Here is a 26,105-nt window from a genome sequence, read left to right as displayed (position 1 = left end):
TCTTACACTGCATGTACTAGTAGGTTGAAAAAGTTATGCTTTTTCTAGAAAGACTATATTAGGAAATAATAGTAAGAACTTAAAAGTAAATCCTGCCACAAGAAAAAAAACTACTCTTAGAATAAACAGCCTCACAGTATCTTCACCAACCAACCCTCTTCGTACTATAATCCACTTTATCAAGTGAATTTTGAACTTCTTTTCCATCCGCACCAGTTATACTGGCACTCAGAAATAAAACACTTCGTAATTCTGCGGTACATAGTTGTATGGAGCAGCGTAGATTGACTGGAGCTTGGACCTATCAAGCCGAAACAACGCGGTGTTTCAGTCCACGAGCACCAGATCTGCAAACTCAATCCATGTTGCCGCGAGGTTACATGGGTTGTCTGGTGGAACATCACCTGAACGCCTTGGAATGTTCGCCGGAATGTGATTATTATCCGCTCCATCTATTATAACTGAAGAGGTGTGGGATGAGGTATCACATAAAGTGGAGTCTTGAGGTACTACTACGCTAGTAGATCAGAAACGACCGTAAACATTGAATGTTTCATTGCGTTGGCACCTGGGTGCTCTATAGCGTCAATTCTCTAGCGAAGGCTTTTATGGAATGACCGTCATCTGAACATGACATGCAACATGGACATCGCCGTGATAACCTAACCGAAACCGGAAAAATAGTGATGTATGTAGTGACCGCTTAGCTGTCTTGAAGATATAACAGGAAACAATATCGAGATCTATGCTTGTAATAACCTTGAACGATGCAAGCCTGACTGGGTATGTCGTGAAAACGCCGAAATGAAAGAGGTATGTCGTGAAAAGGGATGAGGGAAAGAGGGGGAAGAAAAATAAATATAATCTCTGCTCAGCGAAGTTCACATATTGAGCAGACTCATCTGTCGTCGCATCGGGTTAGGGGATAACGAATCGCCATCCTCGCTAGGACCTATCCCGCTATCCGTACCCGCGAGTCCGGCGTCAGTGTCGATATCCCATTGTTCATCCGCGGCCTCGTCTTGATCATCCCCGGCAGCACCATCCCAGCTTTTCTGTACGGCCCCACGAGTATTCCAGCGGAGAGCACGTTGGACACTGGTGAACCACTCGCCGCTGTCTGATACAACGGTGGGGAAGGGATACTGGCTGGCTTCGATAGTGACATAGTCACCTTGGCGAAGCTCAACTCGGCCCTTGCCATCGAATGAACAATACGCGGTGGATCGGGATGTATTGGGAACGGCGATGCGGAGAAGATGCGAGTCTGACAAAACCATAGGGCGGAAGGAGAGAGTGTGAGGACAGATTGGGGTGAGAAGAATGCCCGGAATTGATGGGTGCATGAGTGAGCCACCAGCGGATAAGGAATAGGCTGTCGAGCCTGGATTTGTTTGTTTTGGTCAGTACGAAAAGTCACTGTCCAAATGCAGCTTCGGATGACACATACCTGTGGGGGTAGAGAAAATGCAGCCATCCGCTTGAACAACGGTCAATAGCTCATCATCTGCATATAGCTCTAGATTGGAGACATATGGCGAAGGCCCCCGGTCAATTACCAGCTCATTCAGAACCTCGAATTGCTCGCCCTCTTCGACTGCGCCGACTCCCGCGCCTTTGCTCCGGTCTTTCCGGTACACGGTACATGTGAATCGCATCCGCAGGTTCACGCGCATGCCGACGTCCCCCATGACCCCATTCAGATGCGTCTTATAGTGGTTGAAATCAAAATTTGTGAGAAAGCCTAGGCTCCCGAGCGAGAAACAAAACACCGGTGGCACTACGCGCTGGAAGAGCCATGAGGTGAAGAGGACCGTTCCATCTCCGCCAAGGGTGAGGACAAGATCGAATTTATCCGGGGAGGTCCAGCAGAGATCGGGTGTCCAGAAATGCAGCATCTGGGCGAACCGCGGTTCCTTCTGAAGCAGGCCGGCGGTATCGAATCGCTTGGAGTTCCGCAGTTTGGCATCCACGTAAACATTGACACCCAGGTCGCTTCCATATCGTGGTGTTGACAAAAGCCATTCGGCCAGCTCACGAGTCAGATGCACCAGGCTGTTGTCTCGTGCCTTGGTGACAATCATGACATTGCGCACGGCGCGTTTGATCGGCCGCCTTTGCAATTGCTTCGACACCTCCCGAACACCCGTTGCAGTCTGTACCAATCTGGAATGCGACAGCCACTCATCATCCGCAATCTCTTCTAGAACCTTCTTTATATTTACTGCATCGTCGAATCTCTGGTGGAAGTAACATGGTGACTGTAGCAGCAGTCGCGCCGTTGCGGGGGATCGATCGAGATATCCGCTCAGTTGGAGATTAGACAGCGCAGTCGACAAATTTTGGGACGAGGCAGCACTATATCTGCGTTCACGCCCTTTGTTCTTCTCATTCTCCTTCTCTTTTTCATCGGGCGGGGATGAGGCTTCGCCATTGGTGAGTAGGCCTGAGAATGGACCTGAAAAGCTCGCGTTCTGATTGCTTTTGGAAAATGCTGGCCGTGATGCCAAAGCCTTCATGATGGTCTGTCTAGGAATGCAGTCGGTCGAGAGGGCTTTCTGAGATCGGTGTCCAGACACGGAGTTCTGGCGAAATCGGCGCAATGCCGAAGAGGGCAGCGACCGGCCGACGGCTTCTTCCTGGACGGGATCTATCTTGGCGGGGAGCAGGGCAGTACTGTTTGGAGTTTTCGAGGGGGGACCGCGAGAATGAATCTCGTTATGTGTCTGAGAGGGCTCTATATGGAGGGCATGATCGCGAAGCAGGGTCGCGCCGACTTTTGAGGCGGATTGGGGTGGGGCAGTAATGGACCTTGCAGTTGCGGTGGTGACGGTGGCGGTCGGAGATGGAGATGAAGATGAAGATGAAGATGGAGAAGTACGCGATGACGAGCGCAGGGTAGAAAGCTGAGTGGTGGTAGTGTCAGATCGGGACGACTCACTGCCGGGCGACGCCATGAGCAGTTAACCTAGGTTAAGTACGAGTCAATACTCGTCACTGCAGGATGAGGTGACCTCGGGGGCTGCAGATACTCGAAGTCAACGGGCTGGGACCGAGCTCGGATGTAACGGGGATTGCGCGGGAGTATGGCAAATCCCCCTCAATGGAACGCGGTGAGACGATTCCACCGTCTTCCACAATTTGGGATCTGCCGACAGGGATGTGGATGTGGATGTGAATGTGGATAGAGTCCCCGATCGCCGTGAGTGGGGGAGGATGTTGGTGTTTGGACAAAGAGGACAGGGATGATTGAGAGGTTGAGAGGTTGAGAGGTTGAGGTTCAGAGTACACTCTCGTCAAAGACTCGGGCTCTGAGCCAAACCAAACTCTTCAAAATGCCGACAACGGAAGCACGGCTCAAAGATGAAAAATAGAATAAAAAAAGTGGAAACCTTTGGGGAATGAGTCCAAGCGCCGGATAAATGAGTAGCGTGGGGAAATCTAAGAGGAAGTGCAGTACATGGGAAGGCTCCAATGCTGACGTCTTCCATTGAGGAGAGGGGGAAGTTTCTACTTGATTTACCGCGGCTCCGGAAACTTGCGTCGTTTCTTATAGTAATTTTCTTTGCTTGTTTGCTTCTTTTTTTTTTGCTTGTGCTTATGCTTGTGCTTCTGCTTCTGCTCTCGGTCCTCTCGAACAGAGTGAGGCTAGGGCTTATTGCTATCATATAGCGTTCCTGCTGCTGCTATTGCTGCTGACTGGCGGAGATTTGCCTGGGTTCGTGCTTCATATTCACGCTTCATTGGCAGCGCCGCCCTAGCGACCTTGGTGCCTTACCTGGTACGACAAGGTGCAGGCGGCGTCAAGCCAGTGCGACCGAGCGTATCGGTCACTTTCTCGTCGGAATGGTTGACCCGAGCCTCGTACATGCAGTGGCGGAGAGGAAACAAGCCTCGACTGTGGTGTGACAGTCGTCACACTCGTGATCCCGTGAAGCGGCGAGTCAGCAACTTTGAATGCGGAGATCAAATGCCCGAGTATCGCAGGAAGTACCTCCTACAGGCCAAGGCAGCCTGGTATTCTTCGGGGGTTCTGCGTCGTGTCCCCGTCGTGTCCCCATTCATGATAATCTTCCTCCCCGCTGCCCGGTGCAGAGCTTGCTCATCGCATTCAGACGGAATCAATCTTCCACGAGTAGTCCTTGTAGAGGCGATCCTCTACAGTCTCCCGAACAAATCCTTTGGGACGAGAGTCGTCCGCTTCATCGCCCATCGCGACGTCTCCATCCGGCCCAGGGGCAGTCATGTCCTGGCAGATGGACAGAGCACGGTCTCGAACCTGTTCCCAAGTGTCGAAATCAAATCGGCCCTCGCTCTCATTGAGAAGTAGGTGGTTCTTAGAAGAAAAGGCGAGGACGTGGAGAGACGCAGCGGCCTTTGCGTCAACAGCGGAGAGGTCGGTGATGATGGCGCCAGACTTGTTCACACCCACTAGGGTGGCTGAAAATGTCATCGACAGAGGCACGGCGGCCGATAGCAAGGCAAGGAGTGATGTATGGAGCAGGGCCGGAAGGATGGTAAGGTACTGTGAGCAAATATCAGTTAGAACGAGATCACACATGGAATCACTCCACGAGAAATTGCTCAGAGGGGTCTTACAGAATCACCACGGTCGACAGTCTCGCCTCCGACAATTGCCAGCGTGATCACTACGCCGCGACGAGGAAATCCTCGTTCGCGACCCAGAACGACCTTGCTCAGCACACTGCGGAGAATTCCCTCCACATGGCGTTCTCCAACACCTGCTGTAGTATTTCCTGGCTTGACGAAAACTTCCACGGTCGCTTCTTCGGGTTTCAGGGCGTCACGACGGGCGGGTAGCTCAATGGGGGCATTCACGGCACCGAGCAGATCGTAGCCGGTGGCAGGACATTTGTAGGAGGCCGAGCCGTCGGAACGGCTCAGGTTCGAGAGTGATGCTGTAAGGCCAACCATTCTGTAGCAGTAGAACCCAGGGGGGGTTGAAGAAGAGTTCAATTTGGTGGAGGAGATTGAGAGTAGACGTGAGGCAAAGCAAAGCAAAGCGTGGGAAAGCACCGGGGGGAGTTCAAGTTTGAAGCGCGGATTTTGCAGTGCGGGCCGCGCGCTGATTGGCCAGCTCCACAAGAAGATGATGAAAACAACAAAATACCAGTAGAGAAGATGTTGGTGAAATAGAAGTCAGTAGTTACGGGTAGAGGACCTATTTGAGGCATTAAATATGTGTACCTAAGAGTAGTGAAAGAGAGGGATTGTTTGGGTTTGCCTGGTGGTGTCTATGTTAACAGTCGTACTACTCATACCATTAGTATATTCCAGATTTACTTGTAGTACTTGTAGTACTCTACTAGCTAGTAGGTACCAAGTATAGATCCTTTACCTATGTCAGTAGAGGCATACCTACTAGTTACTAGATACTAGTAATACCACTGGCACTCCGCAGTACTCCGTACCGGCAAAAGACACGACCACCTTGTATCTTGGCGATAATCCCAAGACCAACGCTTCCAACTAATTGGTCCAAGTATTGCACTGACACTGACTGGCATTGACACACGACCCAAGACCTGTTCCGATGCGCCGAGATCTTGGAAAGTGGCGGAACAGGATTGGCAAGGCCTCCGCCTCAATGCAGTCATGAACTAGATGGAACCATGGATATCACCTTGAAGACGCGAGAACTTGACTATTGGCGAAATCCGTTTGGTCAACATGATTACCCTGTCAATATTTTGTTAGGGAAGTTGAGAATCCACGGCTGGAATCCATCCATCATCGATCGATCGACAAGAAGCTAGGATGAGAACCATCCGGATTGTGGCTGGTCATCCAACCCCCTCATGTCCAATGAATGCCCCGGTTAGCCTCGCTCCAAGACATCTAGCGGCTTGCCAACCGATGTTGTCGTAAGGTATCACATTAGGATAGGACCAGCCAAGCATCTCCGCAGGCATTCCCCAATGACATCCTCGTTTATCCCACCCCCCCACCGCCGCTCACGATACCATCCCCCTCTTTCGTTTGCATACAAATACAAACAGTCCATTGTCACTCCCTCCCTTTCCTATTTCCCAACTTATTCTGCATCTTGAGAGGTCTCTCTGGTATCACAGGGAAAGGAACCATCGGTTTAGTTTGGCTCGCAAGAATTAAAACATTTGCTTGTTATTATCCCTCCTTTCAGCTTCCTTTCAGCTTCCTTCTCCTTACACCTCCTTGAATGGGCATAGAGACAACTCCCGATGTCGAGGAATCGACTGAACCTCCTATATGTCCTTGTACGGAGCCCATTTCACATGAATCACCCACAACCTTAAGCCTTAAGCCGTGCGACCCGAAAGAAAAGCCGGCAACGCCGCTGGCCACCCATAGCTTGCCTGTCCGCTCTGAGCAGCGCACATCGACCGAAACGACTGAAAGAACAGACGATCGGCTCAAGAATGCCCATCTCTTGGAGCCTTTTCAACTCACGACCCTCCTCCAGACAGACCTACAGTACGTGGCTACTAGTTATTCTCTTTCTACTCTCACAGAAGAACTTCCATATTGACACTTTCTCCCCTCGCTTTTTGAAGTAATGGACTTTCCAGCTCCGAAGCAGAATTGCGCCTTGAGCGCGACGGTCCAAATGCGGTCCGCGAAATCGAGAGCATCTCCTTCTGGGGGATACTGCTAAGGCAGGTATCCAACAGCTTGACGATAGTGAGTGCGGGCCATCTTATAATATTCGCCCAGGAGTGGGGGAGAACTGGCAGCTAATGGAATTACCTTCTAGGTTCTTCTGATCACCATGGCTCTGTCCTTTGGAATCGATGATTACATCGAAGGTGGTGTCATAACAGCCGTGATCCTCCTGAACATCATCGTTGGGTACGTCGTAGGAATCACTTATGCCTCCCGGAGCTTGCTGACCAGAATAGCTTTGTCCAAGATTATAAAGCCGAGAAGACGATCCTTTCCCTCCACCGCTTGTCGGCGCCAGTTTGCAAGGTCACTCGGGATGGGAAGGTGATTTCTGTGAAAGCTGAATCACTAGTTGTCGGTGATATAGTCCGCTTGGCGGTTGGAGATGTCGTTCCTGCAGACTTGCGGCTATTGGAGGGCATGAACATTTCGACGGACGAAGCTCTTCTCACTGGGGAGTCTCTACCCGTTCAGAAAACTCCATACACCACACTGGTCTTACCGGATATACCTATCGGAGATAGAACCAATATGGCATACTCTGGTTGTAGTACAACACAGGGTCGAGCCACCGGCATCGTCGTTGCAATAGGAATGGCAACAGAAGTAGGCAAGATTGCCCAACTGCTCCAAGATCAGGGCAGTATGGGGAGTAGAAGCCCACTTCGTCAAGCCTTATACCGTGTCAAATCCTTCATCGCCAAGATGCTAGGACTAGTAGGCACACCACTGCAGGTTAAGCTGAGCAAGTTCGCACTTCTTCTCTTTGCATTAGCCATCCTGCTTGCCATCATCGTTTTCTCGGTCAACTTGTGGGATGTGCAAGGTGAGGTCTTGATTTACGGGATCTGCGTTGCAGTGGCTGTTATACCAGAGTCACTCATTGCAGTCTTGACCATTACTATTGCTGTGGGAACAAAGGAAATGGCGAAAGGAAATGTCATAGTTCGCAAACTGCAATGTCTCGAGGCTGTTGGTGGTGTCACCAATATTTGTTCCGACAAGACCGGAACTCTGACACAGGGAAAGATGATCGCTCGATCGGCATGGATCCCAGGAGCGGGCACCTTGACTGTTCGTCAAACGACCGATCCATACGACCCGACCAGTGGCCTGGTTCAACTGGACGAGATTGACTGGAATTCAAGCCACCCTATTGAAAAGCATCCCGCTTTACACACCTTTCTCTCTGCTCTTTCACTCTGTAACCTCTCGGTCGTGCAGCATGAAAATGATGTATGGTCCGCAGTTGGAGAACCGACCGAAATAGCTTTACATGTCTTGGCTATGCGATTCGACTTTGCCAAAAATACTGTGATCCGTGGGCGGAAACTTCAGCTCCACACAGAATATCCATTTGACTCCGCTATCAAAAAGATGACAATTGTGTATAGCAACGCGGAAGATGGTTTCAATGAGGTATACACCAAAGGTGCACCGGAGGCTGTCATTCCCTCCATATCAACTAGCGAAGGCGAAAAGCAGATCATCCGTGAAACCGCGGATAGAATGGCCGGAGAGGGACTTCGTGTTCTTTGCATTGCCTACAAAAAGACTGCTATCGACAATAACGACTTCGTCTCCCCTCGGGCGTCTGCAGAGAGCGATCTCCAATTCGGTGGGCTAGTTGGCCTGTATGATCCTCCACGCGTCGAAACGGCGGCGGCGGTGCGGAAATGCCAAATGGCAGGGATAACAGTGCACATGCTGACGGGTGATCACATCAAGACAGCCACAGCTATTGCTTCTGAAGTTGGCATCCTCGACCGTGTGGTTGCTTTGGCAAAATCAAGAAAACTAGTCATGGCCGCGGATGAGTTTGACAGACTTACCGACGCTGAGGTGGACGAAATTGAGGAGCTGCCGCTTGTCATTGCTCGTTGTAGCCCGGCCACCAAAGTGCGGATGGTTGATGCTATGCATCGCCGCCAGGCGTTTTGTGTGATGACTGGTGACGGGGTCAATGATTCTCCAGCTCTCAAACGAGCAGACGTGGGCATTGCCATGGGTAAGAATGGCAGTGATGTGGCCAAGGAAGCCGCAGATATGGTGCTCACCGATGACAACTTTTCTTCGATTGTCAAAGCCGTTGAGGAAGGCCGTCGTCTATTCGATAATATTCAGAAGGTACATAGTATCTCCATCGAAAATGCTCCAGTGAATACCAGCTGACCTTTGCTCAGTTTCTCATGCATCTTTTGATTTCAAATATCGCTCAGGTGATCCTACTTCTCATTGCCCTTGCATTCAAAGATACCGGAGGGGACTCTGTCTTCCCTCTTTCCCCACTAGAAATTCTATGGGCCAATCTTGTCACCTCATCCTTCTTAGCTGTTGGACTCGGCCTGGAAGAGGCGCAACCGGACATCATGTATCGTCCGCCGCATGACCTACGAGTCGGAGTCTTTACTCGGGAACTCATAGTTGACAAGATGATATACGGAACTTTCATGGGCTCGCTCTGTCTGGTCGCATTTGTTTGTGTTATCTATGCAGCCGGCGCAGGGACTTCCGATTTGGGAGATGGATGCAACCAAGGCTACAACCCGACTTGTGACGCTGTTTTTCGAGCCCGTGCAACAACATACGCAACTCTAACTTTTCTTCTTCTGGTAACAGCCTGGGAAGTGAAACATTTTTCATGGTCTTTGTTCAACATGGACCCGGTCAGATCTCCTAGGAAGTCCATCCTCTCCACACTTTGGCGCAACCAATTTCTCTTCTGGGCGGTCGTGGCTGGCTTTGTTATTGCCTTCCCAGTTATCTATCTTCCAGTAGTAAACCAAGTGGTTTTCAAACACCATTCTATAACATGGGAGTGGGGTGTTGTGTTTGGCTGCACAGTAACCTATTTGGCCTGTGTCGAGAGTTGGAAGGCTGTGAAGCGGGCGTTTGGAATCGGCAGTGGCATGACCGCGATCCTGACGCTGGAGGATGCAGAAACGAGAGCTGGTCTCGGTACACTTACTCCGCTATCTCTCAGTGCTAATGCAAGTGTGGAGATGAAGTGATACCTGTATGGTGAGTGATTCAACATCGTGGCTGAGAACCGTAAGATTCAACACAACGGGCAGCGACGGATGTGGCACACTTTCTTAGTTACCAACCAGAATGTCATTAGGTTTTTTATGTTCAGGACTGATAAAACAACTTGAAAATGGTTGATATCACTCGAAGACTTTATTGATCTCGGGATCTCTTTTGTTACTAGTACCGACCACTAGAATGAGGCTATCTCGCCCTTGCAAGGCCCCCCACGACCTCTTCGTACATAATATACCACAGCGCCAATGTGATTGAAAATTAGGAAAAGTAGATTTTTGATAATGCATAGTACAGATGTATTATCGAGACCCTTGGATGCCTAAACCTACACCGGTGTTTCCTCTGCTTGGCCCCTGGCAGTGAGACATGTCAGCTGGGAGGCCAGACATTCTGAAGCTTTTACCAGAGCGCCCTAACGACTCTAGCCCAATACTGGCTCTTTTTCAGACATAATTACCTAAAATTTTACATAGTAAAGCAAAATATAACAATTAATCAGCAGATGCGCGCCTGATGGGCGTAAGCCTTCACTGGCTAGGGAATACGATCTTCAAGAAGTGGGTCGGAGAACGGATCACGGTTAGCTCCGAGAGCTTGATCAAGATCTCTTGGATCTATTTTTGAATCTCAAAATATATCCAATATATTGGTAGTATTCCGAGTTCAGCAGAAGGAAAAGTATTTAAGAACCACGAACTGCTGTCAATCACATCATCAACAGCCTCTCAAACAACGGAAACAAAACACAGCAACTCCAAGTTCAATACATTGAAAATGCAGCTTATCACTCTTCTCACTTCTACAATTGCTCTCATTGGCGCTGTCTCCGCCGCTCCTGCTCAGGGGACTACTCGCTACGCGACCTTAGAGCTGATGAGCGATACTACCTGCACTGCTGCACTCGGCGAGATGGGCGTCTACGACACTGATATCAACAAGTGCAATATCATTCCGGATGGGGAGCATGTCCGATCCGTCGAGTTCCGTCTGCAGACGGGTAACTGTGTTTGTGGGTATTGCCGGTGTCCGAGACGATGAGCGCATTCTAACAGTGGACTAGTGCACACTTACAGCGATGTTACTTGCCACTTCGATGACCAGGTTTGGCAAGGGGGCGAGTGCGCTCGTGGCGAGAAGTACTATCGCAGCTACAAACTACTCTGCTAGGTACCGTATAATAGGATTAAACATGAGCGGCGTGGTTGTGTGATGTGTATAAATTTGTCTAGTCTCAATCCATAATACTTGTTTACTTATCAAGATTTTTCTTCCGTCGTTATTTTAGGCAGAAGACAACCAGACAGTAATATTTATATTGTAAATTTTTCTAATCCAAACTGGCTGACGATTGTGAAGATCTCTGTACTAACCATGACGATTCAATTCGGGCGAACGAGGCTGCATCGTGACCGTATAGATTGCACACCGTAGAAGAATCAATGCAACCCTAAATATTTTAATAAGTATCTAGACAGACTGCATTAATCAAAATAACTCCCTATCACAGAGTGGTTGAAATTGAAGTATGTTGGTTTTCTACTTCGCAGACACATGGCCACGTGACCCAGATATGAAACTATTTACGCGTGACGACGGTTCAACGATTTTCATCCTCTCACCAGCAACTAAATCCCCCAGAAATGCCGCCAGCTCCTCCGAAATCATTCACCCTACGCAGACTATGTCAGGCCTGTGCTAGGGGCAAGAGGCGATGCGATCAGCGCTCACCCAAATGCGGCAGATGCATTAGCAGGGGGCTGGATGGTGAATATACGAGCGCACCAATGACCGTTAGAAAAGCACCTCAGAAATGTATTGAAGGCCAAACTCCCCCAACTTCTGCCAGAGAATTACACTCCTATGGGTTAAATAAAATCCCCTTTGCGGTTAGAGATTGCAAAAGAATACGACCAATCGGCCATTCGGTTCTTAGTGAATGGAATACGAGAGCTCCCGAGAGTATTTGCAAAGAGCCAAAAAACACTCTTCATTCATCTTGATGTTAATGTGTCGGAGCCTCCAGCACCCATTCGCAATATACATTGGCTCTGCAAACTACAGTTACAAGCAGAGGAAGCAAATCTATGCCCTCTTTTACGAAGGAAATTGGTAGAGTATACGCAGCATCTTTCACACGCTTTGGGAATGAAGAGCTTCTTGGATATTCTCAGGCTTTGATTCTCACCCAGTGCATTTTAGCCTTGAATGAAGACGAATCGAATGAGTACTTTGAGGGAACGAGCGTGTTGCTAGAATGGGTCGCCGAGCGATTGTGGCAACAAGCTCATATTCAGCTTCCTCCATCGCTTAGTCCTCGACACGCCTGGTTACTAGCCGAGAGTGTCCGTCGTACCATCATCGTCAGCCTGATGCTTCGCAGTGCGTATTCATTGCACACTAGGAACTACTCTGTTCGGACGCCATATGTGGATGTCTTATCATTCGACGTGCATATGGAGCTATGGGATAATGGCTCTCAGCAGGCGTGGGCAGAAGCAGATACGGGATCTCGTGCTGCAATGATGCCAGTGAATGAATACTCCGATGCTCTAGAACACGGCCGAGTTTTTGATGTCTCTCCATTTGCTGCATTGATCCTGGCAGCCTGCAAAGGGAAAGAAGTATCGGGCAAACCCTTTCCACCGGTGAGCTCATATATCATGACATGATACAGACCAAGTTATAATGCAAAAGCCGCGGTTACTATGACATATCCAAGACAGAGAAAGCAGTCCACAAGCACAAACTCAAATGTGAGATAATGGTGTTCCGACGACTAACGTAGATCGCATAAAGGTGAACATCCATGCTAACGTACAAAAAGGGCTCCACGGAAAAAAAAAAAGAAAACAGTGCACGAGAGCTGTTGGCGCATGGGTTACTGTCGCTGAGGAAATTGTTGCTATGGGTACCGAAGTCGCTTGGGTTGCATATCCATTCGCCGTATTGAAAAGATAATTAAATCCGAAGCTTCCAGGTTTCAAATGCTGCTTTGGTCAGGGTCGCAGAGGGGAAATAGCCGGCATTGGAAACGAGACATAAATGCTGCACGGGCCAGTGCTGTCATCATTAGCTGCCCGGGTAGAGCATCCCCAGTGTCAATCAGACAAATCAATTGTCTTCATCGTCCTGGAACTCCACCCAGGTCTTCATTTTCGCTCGCACATGCTCACCGTATAAGACAAACCCCTCATCACCGTCGACAGAACGAACAAGACAGTTCTCTCCCGGCTCAAAGAAGAACGGGACACTGATCCTGCCTAGCGCCTGGCTTTCACCATTCTGTTGGCCAGTAACAGCAGACGCAGAGGTACTCATCGGGGGTGCACGCACACGGTGCATGGTGGCAATAAATCTTCCACCTGATACCTTGGTCATGAGATCTCCAATATTGACCACCAGCGACTCGGCAATATAGGGCGCGGCGACCCATTCTCCAGATGAGTTGCGTACTTCCAAGCCTCCGGTGGAATCTTGGTGCAGCAAAGTCAAAATTCCACTATCGGTGTGAGGAGTACAGCTCAGCTTGACATTATCTGATCCTGCAGGACCTGAACCTGAAGCGACCGATTCCACTGCAGGATAGTGGAGCAATCGAAGAGTGCTCAAGGAGTCCTCCAAATACGATCCGAAATAGTCCGCCGGTTTACCGAGAGACACAGCAAGGAGTGAGAGGAGCTTCGACGCAAGAATCTGAAGCTCGACATAAAGAGTCTCGAGCTTTGGTCGAGCTGGAAGCAGACTCTCCTCTGGCCAGACATTTTGCTCGGCGAGGTTGAACTTTGATGTCGACGAGGTGGTGGATTGTGTACGAATAGGCACGGCAGGGCCCATCTCAAACCCTTCTTTCAGATTGTCGGAGGCCAATTCGGGCTGGGTGGGAAAATATCTTTACAGAAATATGTGCGTTAGTTATGATGCTATTGAATAACCAGATGCAAGGGTAATGACCCTCGATATGTGTTCTGATGGCTGCGTCGGAAAGATCGTTTGGCGAGCTTCATTTTTTCCTCTTGGGGCAATGCAAAGAATTCTCGCGTCATGCTGAATACCTGCTCGTGATTGAAGCTCAGAGGGACATTGGTGAGGTATGCGAAGCCAGTCGTAGTGAACACATCATATAAACGCTGGCTGAGAGCCGTCAATTGCTCTTCGGATGCCCTCTCCGGGATTCCCGAGAGGACCAACATCGACAACGGGCAGCGAAGAAAAAGTGGTCGTCATTGTTATACGACTGTTTGTATGCTTGAATATTGGAGGAGAAATTGAAGGCGACACCGGCAATAATCGCGGGGCAGTGCGCAAGCTTTATAATGAAATTCAATTCCAAGGCAAACCCTCCCCGCTGACACAAGAGATCCACACAGATCCACCACGGGGAAGAGGTCGCGTGTCGTCTGTCTGCACCCCCCTTAGCCAACCATCGGTCACCAAAAAGCGGTGGCTCTAAAGTGTCAGAGACCAATGGACTACCCAGGTGGATGTATCGGGTTTGTGAACCTGGAGAGCGATTGGAAACATAGCGCCGCTAGAGCCTGCGGGTGTTGCAAATCCATGCAAAGGAATCTTGGAATATGCCCTCATGATTGAAACGCACAATCAATTTTTTACACTAATCTTAGCTCTTAGAGTAAATACACCATGGATCTCCCCACTGGCATCTACCCCCTTTCTATCTAGTAGCGGGGATATATCGCACTCGACATGCCCTTCTCGGCATGGGGCGGGGTGTCCCGATACGCGATCCACCGTGTGCCGTGTGGCTGGCGGTTATGATCGAAGGCGCAAGCCAGAGAAAGCCATTATCCATTCTGCTAGGCTCAAATTCCATGGTCTTAACTTGGTAGAATAGCGGAGTTAGCGTGGGGGATGTATTTGCTGTAGGTCCGTGCGTCATGCAGTGCCATGACGAAGCCGTGGCTATGCGATGTTGCCCATCAAGAAGTAATTTCACGGATTTTTGGTGTCTATACAATTGTTACCGGGCATCCTTTTAAACGTTGGAAGGATTGTAGTTTTAGATTTTGATTAAATATGTATTAGAGGATATGTACTAGAATTATCTCAGAACGTACTTGTCAGCAGCATCATGACAGAACGAAATTTATAAACAATCACCACGAGAACGCCTCTTCAAAAAGATCTACAGTCTTCTCGCCTTGCACATTGCGAACAGCTTCGCGAACACTATCTCCCAGGCCACCAGGGCCGCACACACTAACAGCCAATGCACCAACTTGCTCGGCCTTTTCATTTTCCAATAACGGCTGGAAAGACGGCCTGCCGTAGTGCACGTTGATGGGAACATTTGAGGGTGCGCATTGCGTCCATGGTGTCTCTGGCACAGGAATGTACTCCTCAAATGTCTCCTTGTGCTCCGTGACGTAGACACTTATTGAAAGCATGAGCCCGGGGAACTGGAAATATGTCTCTCCTTTAGGGTCAATTATGCTGCTGCTGAGGGAGTCGTGGCTGAAAATATCAGTCATCCAGTTGTGAATCCAGGCCAAATGATCTGATTTGTAGGATTAGTAAGTGTGTCCAAGCATGATATGATGGAATATTCAAGCTTACCTAAACTCCGAATCATCCAGACAAGATGCACCTTGCGAGTTGCCGTCTTGCGAGAGGCAAAGTTGGTTACAACCTCATGCAAATATGACATAGGATGAGTGATGCCAATTCCTCCAGCAACAAGCAGCAAGGTACCATATGAGGCCAGTGAATGAATGCCACCAAATGGTCCCTCTGCCAATGCTGTCACCTTAATCATCCCTTCTGGTGAATCTTCTACTTTCTCCAAAAGTTTCTTGGTGAACCCATCCTGTCCTTTGATGAGGACAGACATGGTGGTGGTCTCTGAACCTCCCAAGAGGGCCGCAATGGAGTCGCTTGAGCTTCGCTTCTCAGTTATGTTCAAAGTGTCTGTATCTGTAGATGACCAGGCAACCGTGAATGGATGAGAAGTCCAGAGACCCAGACCGGGCATGTAGAGATACATGTATTGACCAGGACGGAAATTCCATGCTCGGGAGACATCGACATCCACACGCGCGACCGAGCCTGGGAGTGCTTCCACAGTTGCCGTCGTACGGCGTTTGCCGCAGTTTCTCCATATCAGAATCCCAAGTCTGCTAGCACGCTGTATATGAGTCAGTATGATGTTCATGTACCTTGGAAAGTGATTGAAGAAACATACATCTAGAGACCCCAAAGAATGAGAGTTCCCAGAAGTACCCGCTGTTGCAGTAGGTTTTTCAAGTGATACCAAAGAGCGACAAGCGACATAACGGCAAGGGCAATATGGAGATGTAGAAAAAGCTCATAGAGGGAGTGTCGAGCCGGCGACAATGATTGCACGAAAATGAAAAGGAATCCAAGCAAAGCCTATGGAGACAGAGTTAGACAAGCGATAAGCTGTGGCGACCTAATTCAGTGTTGGACATACCACGAGGCCATAAATGTAGAAGGGCATATGCCATATTGTGTCAAGTATGTAGTTAATACCATCTGCCTTAGGTTAGATGAGTCTTGATCGCCGTAGGAAGATACGTACTCTCGCGTGCCAGACTTGCCAATACAGCAGCCATGTGAATGATTGCATTTGCAGCAATAGTACGCCCAACCCACCGATGCATAAAGTTGAAGGTATCGAAAGAGAGGCCGAGTAGCGGGATCAAGGGGTTATTCCTGCCAGCACTCAGAACCAAACCAGGCATGTTCATCACAGCCAAGTGTCCAGCAGCGTACTTAAGCTGGAACATCTTCTTGGGAAAGTTCTCCCACCAATCTACCGTGACAACCACAAAGATGAAGTTAAGTAAAAGATAGAGTACCAAGAGGATGACTTCCAACCGCAGTGGTACCGATCCCATATGGAGCCTTAAAAGCCGAAATTCGCGACTGTGGCGGGAGCCCCAGAGAGGTGCATAAAATATATGCTTCTTGAGACTCGCATTGGTAGCACCGATTTGAGCGAGCTGGCTCTGGTCATCGGTTTGTCTGGCTGTTTTTGATCTGCGACGGTGTCGAATTCGAATTGCTGTTCTCCAAAAGAATAGCAGGGCGATGAAGCCTCCAACGGAAAACAGAGGAACAGCCACGAATGGGTTCATTGGTGGCTCTCCGGGGCCATTTCCCTTGAGTTGGACGCCCATTGTTCCATTCGACGACCGGGTCTGGCTGTATAGCTCGGAGCAAGGGAGTTGTAAAGGATGCTATTGTCAGCCGCCCAACACCGTGGATGCGCAGTATCTCCTGGGAGGCTGATATCGGGAAGCAGGAGGTGGAAGGGAGGGAAGATTGGTCGATCTGGATGGAAAGATAAATCTTCACAGCGACGCGTGCCAGGGCATCGCCGCCATAAAGTTGTATTCAGTTGTCTTGGCCTATTGCCGCACCTGGATGCCGTCATCGACCCCTGGGGCCTTGAATCGGAAACATCGTCATTCTTCAAAAGACTGAGCCCCACACGAAAACGTGAGTGTAACCGACCGAATCGGGTAGGACTAGATCACAGGCTAGCTTAAGCTTATGCGGGTATTCACGCTGTCAGTGGCGGGTATGGCGTAAAGTCTAGATCTTAGGTTTTAGTTCCCGCGGACCCAGTCTACTCAAGGAGACGAATTGGCGTGCGCAATCCAGCTGATCTCACTGAATCCAGAAAGCTGGTTCTGATGGGTGATTTGCACTGCTAGTCTTGAAACAGTGGGATGGTTGTTTGTCGGCAACCCGAAAACGGATTCGCTGGAGATGCCGTCTTCGGCCTATCCCTTGTTTCCCTCCCCCGCGCATCCGGCCGCCCATCTACATCTATTCCGACCCCATCATTTTTACCCCTGGATTAACTTCAAAGTATTTTGAGATCTTAGGGTTTGCAATTCCAAGCTTTAGCTTATACAAATGGGTGACAATTGAGATCTAAACGTCATTTCCACCAGATCGTGCGGAGCCCCGGAGAACAGCGTGGGCGCAAACCCGATCTTCCTGAACGCAACTGCAACGCTGATAAACAATGGACCAGTTAAATAGTGGAGACAGGGTAGAATGTGACGTTATACTCTCCATCTTCAGTAGGGAAGAGATGGTTGTAAAACTTTAAGTCTAGACCCTGCTAGTACTTCTATGACAGCTTAGGGATCTGTTCGCCGAGGTGAAGAATGAGAGAAGAGAGTACCATTTCCTAATATGTATACAATTCCCTGATTGAGAATCGGAGTCGCCGACTTTAATTGCCCAAGCTGAACAGCCAGCCCTCATTCTATGGATCTTGCGATCAGGCCTTGACGTCGGGTCCGTCCTCGATGGGGCTCTGTCTCTTCCGTGATGCTTCCCATTCGTTTTCTCGTGATGCCCACAGGCGAGCGACAGCCACACTAGGGGCTAATGCGAGACCCATAGCAGTGTGGAAGAGCATCATGGAGCCCAAATTCTCGGAATTAGCATTTACTCTTCGGATATCCCACATGATAAACCACATAAAAGCCATTAGCATCAAATCCAGTAGTAACGCCTTGGCATCATCGCCTCCATACGGTTTCCCCGAGGACAATACCGAGCGTAGATCAATGAATCTCAGTATAGAGAGCCCTTTTCTAGAATCTCCAAAAAATGATACTAGGATCAGACTTAGTTGCAACAATGAGAAAAATTTGGAGATCGGCTTCTGATCTCGATCGCCCCATAGAAGGGCTGGACCACCATCACAGCTGGTGGGGTCCCGCCACAAAACCCCTTTCCTGACTAGCTGGATGGTGAGGGGTAGGGTGGCATGGGAAAGGGCCCATGGGAACGATGGAAACGTGGAGCAAGCAAATGTGTATGCTATGACTGGGAGGTAGTTGACGAGATAGGCAAGTTCAAGGGACCGAGCGGTGGCTAGATCGATCGCTCTTGGGGAGGGGTAGTAGTAGGATTTCATGCCCGTGAAGAAAGCGAATAGAGCCATGTATAGGGGCGCCACAAACTCCCAGCCGACGAACATGGCAGCTATTCCGAATGGAAGGGCACTGGTCCTGATTAGCTCCGAAACGAAATCAGAAGGGGGGTATGTAGTATAATGGGAGTACCCACCTGCGCAATGGGCTTATTGAGAAACATGTGCGATATGACTCGATGGATATAATAACCGTGAGGACTGTGACGGAAAGGTTGTAGTAGAGCTGGACGAATTTTGCCCGTTTCTCTAATGTCGACGTAGGCTTTGCTTGCTGCATGTGGGGATACAGGTAAAACAGGAACGTAGCAAGGAGCAAAGCAAAAAGCATAGTGACGGTGCCTGAGCGACGCTTAGGCTTGACTCGAACCTCATCAGCGAACGGCATAAAGCCACCGCGCGAAGAGAGAGGCAAATGCTTGAGGCGCGGGGTTTCCGCAAACATTTTACCAAGCGCATCAGCCATCACTTCCATGCCCGCGTATTTGATCAGTTTTAACTGAATGAACTTGGTCACCCGCGTTTCCAGAGCTTCCATTTTCTGTATGCCGTGAGACGTATCAACAACTTTGCTGGATAGCGATAGTCGAGCCTGTTGATAGTTCCGCAAGGCCGTGTCCAGACCAGCTTCGTTGGTATTTCCATCTTCTACTATAGCATCCTTCAACTCATTTGCTAGAACAGCAGCGGATTGTATTGCAGTGTTTCCGCCCAGCCCACCTAGGGGATTGACCTGAATTATTAGTTAGTATGGCACGTTTTTGTCACAGTTAGTGTTTTCTACCTTGTGCCAGGAATCGCCTAGCAGCACCATTCGTTTATAAAAAGAATGCTTCAGAATTCCCTCTTCAATGGGGACAATTGAAACTCGAATTCGGCGGTCATAGATATCTCCGAAGTTTAACCCGGGCCTCACCATATCATCACGAGCTAAGGCAACGATTCGGTTCAGATCATCTTCCGTGTAGCGCGGGATCGCTTTCCCCTGCGTCTTTTCTTCGTTTTTGAACGGTAAGAACCAATACAGAGTACCGCCAGGACCGGCTGCGCAGAGATGATTGTGTCCTTCTCCGAAACATTTGAATGCCTGGTCCGGGCGAATGCCCTCTGGGGGCGCCTTTGAGATACCAAACAGGCCGCCATAGTCACAAGTAAATGCTGGTTGAAGTAAGAATTCTGTATCAAGGAGGTGAGGCATAACCACTCACCATGTGCTTCTGGGAAAAGATCATTGCCAGGGCTGTGCTCAGCGGCAATACGCTGCATCTCCTGCCGAACATGACTATGAACGCCGTCCGCACCTACTACAAGGTCTCCATGGAACAAAGAGCCGTCGGCTGTCTCAACCTCTACCCCTTCCGAATGATAAAAGACTTTGACAACCGCGTGTGAGGTCTTGACTTTGGACCTCTCCCGGAGATTCTCAAAGAGCGTCTCGATCACCTTTCTCCGGTCCATAAACCGCATCTTAGAGCCGAACCTGCAACAAATTTTAGCTACCAAGAAAGCGGCCATCTACGCGAACTAGCAAATAGCTTACGATTCCTGAAACCAGCGCCCAAATTCAGCCAAATCGACTGCTGGACCTCCATACCGATCCGTCATAAGCAGAGAATTGACCGGCTCATTTGCGTCTTCGAGGGTCTGGTAACAACCTAGCTGATCAAGAATCCGAGCGCCATTTGGTTGAATCGCGAACCCTGCGCCAAGTTGCGGTGCAACAAGAGCGTGTTTTTCTAGTACCACAAAGTCAATGTCGTACTGCTCCAACATATTGGCCAAGGCCAGGCCAGCGATGCTGCCGCCGACAATGATCACCTTAAATGGCGCCATGGTATGGATGTCGTGAGCTGCAAAGTTTTGGTTGACCCAACGAGGGCTTTCCTGCTTTTTCAACCCCGATTTGGGACGGACTCCGTGCTTGTCCTTGTCCGTTCGTGCAGATTCTCTAGCGTCATATCACGAGAAATTCTGCTAGCTTGGGGGCCATGAAAAGCGGAGCTCTGTTTTGTTGTTGGGACCCGCTGATTTGTTATCGGCGGTCCTTCGTTGCTCCGTGACTCACGCGAGATGTGACAGCTCAGCATCGCCCCGTTTCATCCCGTCGGCATTACGGGGTTATGAGTAGGCAGCCAAGATGTGAATATAGCCCCGAAATACGATCGGGGTAGGTACCGGAGCTGGGGGTTTTCTATGTGGCGGCCAAGACCGATTAGTACACCATTCCACCTTACAATTCACAAACTATTTGGTCGAAATTTAATTTCAGAATGATACAATGCTTTACCACCGAAGGCTATGCTGTGTAGTAGATACAGCAATATCTAGACATCAAAGAATGTTTTTTGCCCAACAAAAGGCATCATAGCCCCAACCTTGAGAAACGCCACTATCCGCCTTGCTCGCAGTGGATTTCCAAAACGGCCCTAGTAACTAGTATCCCTTTCCCATGATTCTTCCTAAGATAATACAACCCATTCTCAAAACGCCAGATATTCGAATTCAAAAACCCATAACGCCAAACTATCATATGATCATCATGAACTGCAGCAGGCTTCAGCTTTAAGCAGAAACCTCCTGGACCTTCTCCGGAACATTAGGAATAGGAATACACTGAGCGTCATCCTCCAGGCTAAGGCTCCCATATCCAGTGTCATTGCTAGCAGACCGTTCCCTGCGCAAAGGCTTTCCGGAACGAGATCCGATCACGTCCTGATCAGCATCGCTCTGATGAGACTGGTCGGATGCACCGCGGCGACGACGTTGGCGTCGCTTTCTTGACTGAACCATCTCCGGCGGTGGCGTGTGCAGAAAGTCATCCACATTGATGCCTGCATTCGCACAGGCAGTAGAGCATGACTTAACTATCACATCAACAAGTGTGGGGGAAAAGCCGTAGAATGCTGGGTTGTAGGCATTCCGCGACCAGTAGATGAGCTCGGCGGCAACTCGGCCCAAGTTTGGGATATCGCGGGGGCACACCGCGAGCTTCCATGGGACACGAGGCTTTTCGTCGGCCTCATCATCTGCAGAGGCAGCCTCGGAAGGCGGCGCGGAAGGGGCAGAAGAATCTGATGAGACAATGTAATCGACATCGGAAGCAAGGAGGTGCATCAAATGATAGACCGCTGAGAAACCGAGCAAGCTTAGCTCGACGGGGTCAATGGGGAGTTGGTTGAACCAATTGATGGCTTTCTGAAGGGTAAAAGAAGCGGGTAGACTCGTGTCACCAGCAGATCGGGAGGTTACGACCGTGGCAATCATCGCACACCGCACCGCGATCGAGATTTCATCCCGAACCGAGACAGGCAGCGAGGAATCCAGGAAGTTTGCGGTCTGATTATGCTTGTCCTTTCGCTTATCTTTCGGAAGTGTGGCGAGAACTGCCCCGACGTTTTCAATACGGCCTTGCTCAAAGAAAACTGCCTTCATGACTAGAGCGCGGGCATAGGCAGCGGAGAGGCCGGGAGCCACATTGAGGGCCATACGGATCTTCTCCTTAAACGCGTCGCGGCTTGTTTTGGAAACAGGACCGCCTTCGCTGGCCTCCAGGTATTTCAGAAGGGCATTCTGCAGAAGATGACTAGACCACCAGGCTGCGAGTGCGTCGACGGAACACTGAATGGCGGGGTCTTCTTCAACCACATCAAGCATAACCTCGTCATCACCAGTGCCTTCCTGTGTAGGCCGGTTCCAGGTTAGGTTCACAGCACGTTGGATGATACTATCAGTCATGACATCTTCGCAGTCTATATCGACGAGAGTAGCGAGATGAGATGGAAGTCTGTCTGGATGTCCCCCGGGAAGTGCATCGTTGATATCTTTCGCGACGCCCCACTGGAATCGGGCAAGAGCACGAGCAATGTCGTTGGAAACTTGGAAACTCCAGGAACCAGGCTCGCCAACCCGCCACAAAAGAATTCGAACATGCAAAGCCTTAAGCATCATTCGCATTGGGCTTGAAGGAAGTGTCCCGGCAGCGAAAATGGTCAGCACGAGGCGGCTCTTGCTAATCTCCGCATCACCACCCGTAAGTTGAGCATCGATGGCGATGTCCCATGTCTTGACACGGCCTTTCTCATCCTCTTCGGTGATCCCAGTGACCCATGAGTAGATCTTCCAGCCCATGAAGCACCGCAAGACGTACTCAAAGCATCGCGATGTAACAACATACCATTCGCGGAAGAACCTGTGTCGTGGTACACCCACTCGTTGCATGCTTGTCAGCCAAGCCTGGCGACGAAAGTCACTTGATGTCGGGGCGGTCGTCTTTGCTTCAACTGCCTTGGCTGGGGTACGCTGTGTAACAGGCTCAGAGTTAAAGAGGTAGACAAAGACAATGAAGGCACTGCCAAAGACCATAATGGCAAGAATCAGGAAGTGCGAGATAGCCCGTGCATGCGGGGAGTACCAGAAACTGTTCATGTAGTACTGCCAGTGAGCAAGAGAAGACGGCTGGAGGCGGTTCAAGAGGTTCAGTGGCATCGCCAGTAAACCCTTTGCCTCCGATTCGGACTTGTCCGAGCCAAAGCCTTCCAGGACCATGAGTCCAGCAAGAGCCCCCAACATGTACTTATTCGGCATCTTTGATCGTCGACGGGATCCCTCCTCTCGAGCCAACGGGCCATTTGAGGGTGAGGCTGACAGGTATGATTCGGCGAAAATTCCTCGAGGTGCGTTCTCTTCTCGGAATCGTTTGAGAGAGTCGGGAATCTTGATCATGCCTTCGGGAGGGCTACCTGAAGTCGGCGGGCTGTCGAGTTCCTCCGGCTGAGAAAAAACACTTGGTGACGTGCCGGCGTTGGAATCACTGGACGCTGTGTAATTGCTGGGTGAGGAAACGGAGGCCGACGATGTCACTGCTTGATCGGCTGCTTTATCGACCTGGCGCAGACGGTTTTTTAGGCCAGTATTTTCGTCTTCGAGCCGCTTGTTGCGAATCTCGAGGTGCTTGATATACTCGGTAGCCTTGGATAGAATGGAAGCCTTGTTGAGCTTGTTGGCGGACTGAGCAGCATCTCCATCGTCTTCTTCCTCATTTGAATCGCCATTTGGATTCTTCGACGTCCGCAGACTCGGCACGCTGTCGCGGAGTTCGGCAATCTTCTCGTTGAGATTGGCTCGGTATCGTTTCTCAATGACATTGTGAGCACGCTTCTTTGCGGGCATCTTCTTGCCGGGCTGGACTGGTCCAGTCACAGTTGTAGCATCATCGTCGCTGCCCGTCTTTCGCTTCCGACCAACTCCCACGCTTGAGATCGGTGACACGAGGCCAATTTGTGAGGTTGGGAAGTTGGAGGCGATGGAGCTTCTCCCAGTTGCATTACGTTTGAATCCCTCGTGCTGGTGTGCTGGGATCTCCATCAATCCAAGCGGGAGGTGCGGAGAGAATTCCTGTTGCTGGAGATGACTGGGGGAACTGGAGACTGTATTTGGAGAGATAAATGGAAGATTGGCAGGCTTTTGATTATTTTCTTCCGAAAACATGGGCTCATCCCATCTCATCCACTGGGTCCAGTCCTGGTTGGAGTTCTCGGCGGTTGATTGGGGTTGGTTCGGCCATCCCCGCCAGAATGGCGGCGGGGAGAAAAGAGTTGGAAATCATTATCCATGTTGAATGTAGTTGATGTGGTGACCTGACGCACACGGCGTGGATACTAGACTCGTGGTGAGTATCAGATCGAATGGAAAGCAAAACCGCGCACGATTGCGAACACTAAGTCGGCTGTTAGTTCGGTATAGTGAGTCGGAGGAGGGCCGCCGAAATTGCCATGCACTGAGGACTGTCATGACAGATTCGACGACCAATAGCGATGAAAATCAATTCAAAAAAGGATCTGATGACTTACTGGGTGCTGGTACTCGTATCAATCAACGGGGATGGAATTAGATCAACCTCCAGGGCAGGGTAGGGAGATGTAGAAGCAAAACTGAACGAGGGAAAGGAGTTGTCAGAGTCATGACCGCAGAAGGTCCATGGGAACGGAGAGCTAGGCAAGGATACCCACATTGCAGGTCAGTAGCGTCGGCGGGCCCTTTCAGCGACCAGATTTGGGGGAGGAGGTGGATGGGAGGTGGGTTCTCGAAATCAATTGGTGTTTCCCTGCAAAGACGATCACTTCGTAAAAGCCGGTGGATCGCAGGAGATTTGGCGCCAAACGAAACGGTAACACGAGGCAGCGAAGATCGGTGTTTATTGAAGAGATGCAAAAGTCGCGGAAGTGAGACCAATCGAGGATCTCCCCAGGCTGTCAAAGTTGACGCCTGCTCACCTTGTCGTATGATTCCGGCTCGCCGCACTTCCGGGGGTATCGTATCGGTATTTGCCGGGATTTGAGAGGGCTGCCGGTGCTTCCAGGCGGGTTCCAGAAAGCATGGCCGTGTTTTACAGTGTAAAGTTACATGTTTTATTACCAGACCAGACCAGGCCCCCTGATGAGTCAGCCCGAGCATGTGACAAGACCAGAAAATGTTTCAAAGTGCCCAGTTGTACTTGACTCGGCAGGAAATGAATCATGATTTCTTCAATATATACTTTTTTTCTATCGATTTTCTGTTTTAATATCCTACTTTCCACTCACACTTCCACTGCCTCCTCCCACACCAAATCTGCGTAAAACCAGGATGCGTGCATTGCCAAGGAGGTGGCCCACTGCGGCGTCTCACGGCAGAATGGGCTGCGCGTTCTGATCTTATCTGATCGTGCACTGGCTCCACTCGCCCAGCCCCAATCCACGTCTACGGCGAGTCGCGCGAATAGGATCACACCGTCTCCCGCTAAAGAACCCTCTTGGTGGATCTCTAATTCAGTGTCGGCGGGTCCCAATTGAATCCGAAAATTCCCTCATTCACCAAGCAGACTACGACAACCGTCTCCAGGAAGCGGGGGCCCGGTAGAGGATGGAGACGAGGCGGCCCAATCTGCGTCATAATTGCTGCTGAATGGAAGACCGGCCCCATGTCGGAAATCCGCCGGTGAGAACTCGAGACTTCTTTTTCAGAACAATATCTCGTCCAAAATTCCAAACCATGGTCCGCGAGAATTCCTTTAGACGCCTCTCGATCTCTACCACCGGAACGCCCCTCGCCCCAGCTCCGCCGTTCTTTCGGTTCACTCGTGTGCCATTATTCGCATCCCCAATCCATAGCTCTCGGTTGATTATCACGGCTTTAAATTCCCGCAAGACTTGCCGATCCTCGCCATCAAAAGGTACAGCGCCGCTCGATGCGATCCCACCCGTGCACGGTCTATCGACAGACGGTCATCTCCATTGGACTTCGAATACCTTATTCGCCTTGCAGCGGTGAACGGAATATAGAATGGATACTGCGCCACGCCCGCCCAAAATAGTATTGCAAGCCCCGATCTACGGAATTTACCAGTAGAAGTGGATTGAGAAATTGTGAACTCCCTGGGAGAGAGGCTTTCTAGCGATACCGTTCCATGCTTCCTGGCTCTGCT

At 50.1% G+C, this 26,105-nt stretch overlaps 9 protein-coding genes across 9 annotated transcripts; 3 read left to right on the top strand and 6 right to left on the bottom strand.

Annotated features, from left to right (window-relative positions):
- Positions 1-881: 881 nt before the first annotated feature.
- N7481_004227 (putative NAD+ kinase Utr1) lies at positions 882-2,957 on the bottom strand (the record flags this gene model as incomplete). Its single annotated transcript, XM_057263446.1, has 2 exons — positions 882-1,384; positions 1,451-2,957. The coding sequence occupies 2 exons, from the start codon at positions 2,955-2,957 to the stop codon at positions 882-884; spliced, it is 2,010 nt and encodes a 669-aa protein (XP_057125107.1).
- A 1,154-nt stretch (positions 2,958-4,111) lies between these two features.
- On the bottom strand, positions 4,112-4,935 carry N7481_004226 (putative exosome complex subunit Rrp46; the record flags this gene model as incomplete). Its single annotated transcript, XM_057263445.1, has 2 exons — positions 4,112-4,525; positions 4,600-4,935. The coding sequence occupies 2 exons, from the start codon at positions 4,933-4,935 to the stop codon at positions 4,112-4,114; spliced, it is 750 nt and encodes a 249-aa protein (XP_057125106.1).
- A 1,264-nt stretch (positions 4,936-6,199) lies between these two features.
- N7481_004225 (putative potassium/sodium P-type ATPase) lies at positions 6,200-9,674 on the top strand (the record flags this gene model as incomplete). The annotated part of the gene is made up of 5 exons (XM_057263444.1): positions 6,200-6,474; positions 6,555-6,681; positions 6,755-6,849; positions 6,900-8,790; positions 8,847-9,674. The coding sequence occupies 5 exons, from the start codon at positions 6,200-6,202 to the stop codon at positions 9,672-9,674; spliced, it is 3,216 nt and encodes a 1,071-aa protein (XP_057125105.1).
- Positions 9,675-10,482: 808 nt separating this feature from the next.
- On the top strand, positions 10,483-10,875 carry N7481_004224 (uncharacterized protein; the record flags this gene model as incomplete). Its single annotated transcript, XM_057263443.1, has 2 exons — positions 10,483-10,705; positions 10,769-10,875. The coding sequence occupies 2 exons, from the start codon at positions 10,483-10,485 to the stop codon at positions 10,873-10,875; spliced, it is 330 nt and encodes a 109-aa protein (XP_057125104.1).
- Positions 10,876-11,792: 917 nt separating this feature from the next.
- Positions 11,793-12,377, top strand: N7481_004223 (uncharacterized protein; the record flags this gene model as incomplete). Its single annotated transcript, XM_057263442.1, has 1 exon — positions 11,793-12,377. One exon carries the CDS (start codon positions 11,793-11,795, stop codon positions 12,375-12,377), a length of 585 nt encoding a protein of 194 aa, XP_057125103.1.
- Positions 12,378-12,819: 442 nt separating this feature from the next.
- On the bottom strand, positions 12,820-13,898 carry N7481_004222 (Gibberellin 20-oxidase; the record flags this gene model as incomplete). Its single annotated transcript, XM_057263441.1, has 2 exons — positions 12,820-13,597; positions 13,660-13,898. The coding sequence occupies 2 exons, from the start codon at positions 13,896-13,898 to the stop codon at positions 12,820-12,822; spliced, it is 1,017 nt and encodes a 338-aa protein (XP_057125102.1).
- Positions 13,899-14,822: 924 nt separating this feature from the next.
- N7481_004221 (ferric reductase family protein) lies at positions 14,823-16,865 on the bottom strand (the record flags this gene model as incomplete). Its single annotated transcript, XM_057263440.1, has 5 exons — positions 14,823-15,223; positions 15,283-15,850; positions 15,946-16,095; positions 16,157-16,218; positions 16,265-16,865. 5 exons carry the CDS (start codon positions 16,863-16,865, stop codon positions 14,823-14,825), a joined length of 1,782 nt encoding a protein of 593 aa, XP_057125101.1.
- Positions 16,866-17,983: 1,118 nt separating this feature from the next.
- On the bottom strand, positions 17,984-20,476 carry N7481_004220 (FAD-dependent oxidoreductase; the record flags this gene model as incomplete). The annotated part of the gene is made up of 5 exons (XM_057263439.1): positions 17,984-18,716; positions 18,781-19,376; positions 19,428-19,801; positions 19,852-20,123; positions 20,184-20,476. 5 exons carry the CDS (start codon positions 20,474-20,476, stop codon positions 17,984-17,986), a joined length of 2,268 nt encoding a protein of 755 aa, XP_057125100.1.
- A 729-nt stretch (positions 20,477-21,205) lies between these two features.
- N7481_004219 (basic helix-loop-helix domain-containing protein) lies at positions 21,206-24,130 on the bottom strand (the record flags this gene model as incomplete). Its single annotated transcript, XM_057263438.1, has 1 exon — positions 21,206-24,130. One exon carries the CDS (start codon positions 24,128-24,130, stop codon positions 21,206-21,208), a length of 2,925 nt encoding a protein of 974 aa, XP_057125099.1.
- Between the last annotated feature and the right edge of the window lie 1,975 nt (positions 24,131-26,105).

This window comes from Penicillium waksmanii (genome assembly GCF_028829765.1).
Source record: "Penicillium waksmanii strain IBT 27052 chromosome Unknown utg000004l:1.0-5674109.0:1.0-5678898.0, whole genome shotgun sequence".
Classification (NCBI taxonomy): domain Eukaryota; kingdom Fungi; phylum Ascomycota; class Eurotiomycetes; order Eurotiales; family Aspergillaceae; genus Penicillium; species Penicillium waksmanii.
Note: the sequence above shows the minus strand (reverse complement) of the source record. Positions and strands in the feature narration are given on the sequence as shown.